A 4,734-nucleotide genomic window follows, 5' to 3' on the forward strand; every position below is an offset into this window, starting at 1 on the left:
CTTGTGTGACTGTTTTTATCTTCCAACACTCATGGTATAAAGTTACATAGTATGTATGACTGTCTTTGTTTTTCATTATTGATGTTAGGAAAACATGTAGGTTCCAGAAGTCTTGATAGAAATTAATAAAAACCCTATAACCCAAGCACTTACGAAAGGTGGACCTATCCTCTTTATGGGGCAAATTGAAGAAGAAAGGTCCACCTTTCAAAAGTGCTCAGGTTATAGGGTTTTTATTCATTTGTTTTTCATTAATCAGTGTAAAAGTATGTATTATGTTACAGCTGAAGCTCAGCTACAAGAAAGATCTTCTCTTCTTAACCTGCAACAGCTTCTGAATTACACTTGTGAAGTTCTAGGCCTTTGGAAAGTGCTCTGTGACCACCAGTTTCACATTATAACGGGAATGTTATCGAAGGTACAACATGAACTTTGATTTAGTAGTAATGTTGTTTATCAGAAGTCTTTCTCTAACCTACTACATGAAACATGTACATGATTTATATTATTTTCCTCATTACATGAATAATGTTGTATGGAATTGAGTTCTGTTTATAAAATCATTAATGTGGTTTTATTGATTTCAAAATTTTCAACGATGTTCCAAGCCATTTTAAGTAGCTGCAATAGGAAAATCTATCATTTCTGTTTCATACAAAATTTGTCAAGAGGTTTGTTTGATTGTTACATATTTTCGTTATTACAGAAAAAAAAGCTCAGAATTAAAAAAATATTATCATTTGTCTTATAAGATTTACATGTAGCATTATGAAATTTGTATTTTAAATTTTATTTCAGGACTTGCAAAATCAGATGAAAGTACTAACATGTAGAGACTTTATTTGTAATGGAAGAGAGGTTAGTAGAAACTTTTTTGAATCTTTTACATGTAGTTTTAAAGCTATTTTAAGTTAAAAATGTACACAAAATTTTTATTACTCATGAAGGACTGTCCTGAAAAACACTTAATGCCAAATACTGTAGATTTTGTTTATCTCTTCTTTACATTATTTTGTAAAAATAAGTCAGTTATCATACATGGAAGCTGAAGCTTTGAAAGGTATTGTAGACTTTACTTATGTCTTCATCACATCTTGTGATAGTACTTCACTGTAAGATATGTTGGTACTTCACTGTAGATATGTTGGTACTTCACTGTAGATATGTTGGTACTTCACTGTAGATATGTTGGTACTTCACTGTAAGATGTGTTGGTACTTCACTGTAATATATGTTGGTACTTCACTGTAAGATGTGTTGGTACTTCAGTGTAATATATGTTGGTACTTCAGTGTAAGATGTGTTGGTACTTCAGTGTAAGATGTGTTGGTACTTCAGTGTAAGATGTGTTGGTACTTCACTATAAGATGTGTTGGTACTTCACTATAAGATGTGTTGGTACTTCACTATAAGATATGTTGGTACTTCACTGTAAGATATGTTGGTACTTCACTGTAGATATGTTGGTACTTCACTGTAAGATATGTTGGTACTTCACTGTAAGATATGTTGGTACTTCACTGTAAGATGTGTTGGTACTTCACTGTAAGATGTGTTGGTACTTCAGTGTAAGATGTGTTGGTACTTCAGTGTAAGATATGTTGGTACTTCAGTGTAAGATATGTTGGTACTTCACTATAAGATATGTTGGTACTTCACTATAAGATATGTTGGTACTTCACTGTAAGATGTGTTGGTACTTCAGTGTAAGATGTGTTAGTAATTTACTGTAAGATATGTTGGTTCTTCACTGTAAGATGTGTTGGTGCCTCATTGTAAGATGTGTTGGTACTTCATTGTAAGATGTGTTGGTACTTTTTATTTATTAACTCTCTCAACATGGGCTCGGTCAATTTGACTGACCACGTGACCTCTTTGTACTCATTTAAAGTCTTTATGGATTTAATACTTCTAACTTTCAATATAGTTAGTATATCTTCATAAAATTTGACAGTCTTTCAGTAAATATTATAAGTCTTTCACAAACAAAAAATCATATTTTTAGTGAAGTATTTTTAATAAAATAAAGATTTATCCACGAATATATCGAGTATTTGCTTTGAATAGTCCATGTGGAAAGTAATTTTTCACATTAAAATTAAAAATACTTTTCCTTATCTCAAAAATCTCAAATTTCCTTTGTGTAATCTATAAAACCTCCTAAATACATTTCAAACATTTTTTATCAGTGAAACTGTATTGTTAATCTGTTACTTTCTCTACTATATCTTAAAACGGGATTGCTCAATTTGATTAACCTCATAACCACCAAAAAAAATTTTAAATAAACTGAAATTAACCTTTTTTTCTTTCTAGAATGACTTCAAATTATAATATGAAACTACACTCATTTATCCCAAGTAGCTCTAAGTTTGTAACAGTATACATCTATTTATAATAAAATTTTATTTTCTTATTGCCCTTTGAACCGTGTCTAACTACTATCGGTGCCATTGTAAGTTGTAAATCACTTGGGGAATGTGCAGCTCACGTTACACTAATGAATTACATTACCCATGAGCTGCTCGTTTGTGTGCCTAATGAAACATCTTGATTATTATTATTTATTTTACATAATATAATCTTAACTAATTTAAAAGGATCCTTATTTTTTACATTTCAGTTACTTTCATAATTATACATAAAGAATAAACATGAAAAACAAGAAATACAATACTTAACCAATCTTCTTTTTTTCTTGCTGTCGGTTTTTGAAGAGAGTTAACCCTAATTATTTTATATAATCATGATAGTGATGAACTTACCAATTTTTATTTAATTAAATAATGCACCAAAGAATATAGAACTAATAATATGCTAAAAGTAGACAAATTCCCTTACCTCTCAAAAATTTTCTGGCTTTCTAACTACGTGACAAGAGCCATTACAAATTTGTCCAAGATAGTCCTTAACTTTCCCTTGAGAACGATGATGGTACTCTGAGTGAAACTGACATCTAACTGTTCAGAACATAGCATTATACAATATGCCATTTGATAGATGAAAACCGTGATTTTCTATTGGTTATAGGTAATATATAATGAAACATAAGAGAGAATTATCAATGAATTCTGAAAGAGAGGATGTGATAGGTGGGTGTGGCTGGAAGGTTCTGAATTTCTATTCGATAGCTCTGTAACTAAACAAAATTGAAGACTATAAAAATTATGGTTTGCCTGAGGAATAATGATTTTATTGAGAGTAATTTACGTTTAATTTTGTACTTTTTCGAGGGGTGGTGGATAAAATAGGGATGATGAAATGCTAAGAGAAAAGGTGTCACGTGGACCACACTAGTGGAAATTCAGGATTTTAAAAAAATATTTTCTTGTACAGTTAAAAACTTAAAACTTGTATACTATTAAAATATGGATTATTAGTTAAGATTTTATGCTATTCTAATTGGTATAACATAAACAAAAAGTAGTTTAATAACATTTTGAATGTAAGACACTAAAACCTTGTGTCATGTGCAGTAAAGGATACCTATGGCGATAGGGTTAATGGTTTTAGTTTAAAAGATGGAACAGTCAAGATGGAACAATAGGTCCCATGTTGTTTCAAAATATTATGTTATTTGTTGATACATTACTGCCACACTTGCTGATACTTTACTGACAGATTTGTTGGGACTTTACTGCTACACTCATTGATACTTTACTGCCAGATTTGTTGGTACATCTATACTTGTTGATACTTTACTGAGACTCTTATTGATACTTTACTGCCAGATTTGTTGGTACAGCTATACTTGTTGATACTTTACTGAGACTCTTATTGATACTTTACTGCCAGATTTGTTGGTACATCTATACTTGTTGATACTTTACTGAGACTCTTATTGATACTTTACTGCCACATTTATTGATACTTTACTGCCAGACCATGCTACAAAATATAAAGAAATAGCAGGTTGTTACATTTCTTTAATTACAAGAGGAGTTTCTGCAAGGTGAGATTTTTTCTGTAAATGTAGTATCTCATTGTTCAGATGTGCAAATTATGTAAGATACTGTTTATGAATGTGTTATTGTTTTGTCAGCCCACTTATGATATCTCATTGTTCAGATGTGCAGATTATGTAAGATACTGTTTATGAATGTGTTGTTATTGTTTTGTCAGCCCACTTATGAATATTAATGGTTTCTTGTGGTACAGGTTGCTGGAGCTCTAGTCACTGCTCTGATCAATAGATACTTAGATGACAATGCTACAACAGATGCCATCAGTGGCCGTCTCAGAGAAGTTTGTCCTTCAATCTTCAAAGTAGAAGATGCTGTATTTTCAAAGGTGAGACAACATTCAAAACCACTTAGTCCTTACTGTTCTGTATAAACATGTACCAGCTGGAAGTGCTGGAGGTAGACTTTCATACTTAGTGCTTACTGTGCATATATAAACATATATCACCCAAAAGTCCTGAAGATGGACTTTCATACTTAGTCCATTCATGTGTGGGATACTTTTTGCAATATTCTTGTTTAGTATAATTTGTTTCATGTGCTTTTTTCTTCACTTTGGGGGTAGATGACATCTTGTGTGCCATATAAGTTGTGTCATATTTTCCATTATCAGGTGTCACCAACACATACACAGGAACAAGTATACAACAAAATATTATTCATCACAAGGTGTTACCAACACATACACAGGAACAAGTATACAACAAAATATTATCATCACCAGGTGTTACCAACACATACACAGGAACAAGTAATATTTGTTGTATACTTG

The 4,734-nt window shown here is 31.5% G+C and overlaps 1 protein-coding gene across 1 annotated transcript in view; it reads left to right on the forward strand.

The window, feature by feature from the left end:
* The window catches only part of LOC106476155 (nuclear pore complex protein Nup155-like), a gene marked incomplete at both ends in the record, with an annotated part of 19,623 nt that overhangs the window by 1,582 nt on the left and 13,307 nt on the right, over positions 1 to 4,734 (forward strand). The window contains 3 exons of the mRNA XM_013936825.2: positions 285 to 418; positions 799 to 858; positions 4,159 to 4,290. Of these exons, the coding sequence (XP_013792279.2) occupies positions 285 to 418; positions 799 to 858; positions 4,159 to 4,290 (326 nt within the window). The remainder of the gene's footprint in view (positions 1 to 284; positions 419 to 798; positions 859 to 4,158; positions 4,291 to 4,734) is intronic.

Source organism: Limulus polyphemus, unplaced genomic scaffold, assembly GCF_000517525.1.
Source record: "Limulus polyphemus unplaced genomic scaffold, Limulus_polyphemus-2.1.2 Scaffold9922, whole genome shotgun sequence".
Classification (NCBI taxonomy): Eukaryota; Metazoa; Arthropoda; class Merostomata; order Xiphosura; family Limulidae; genus Limulus; species Limulus polyphemus.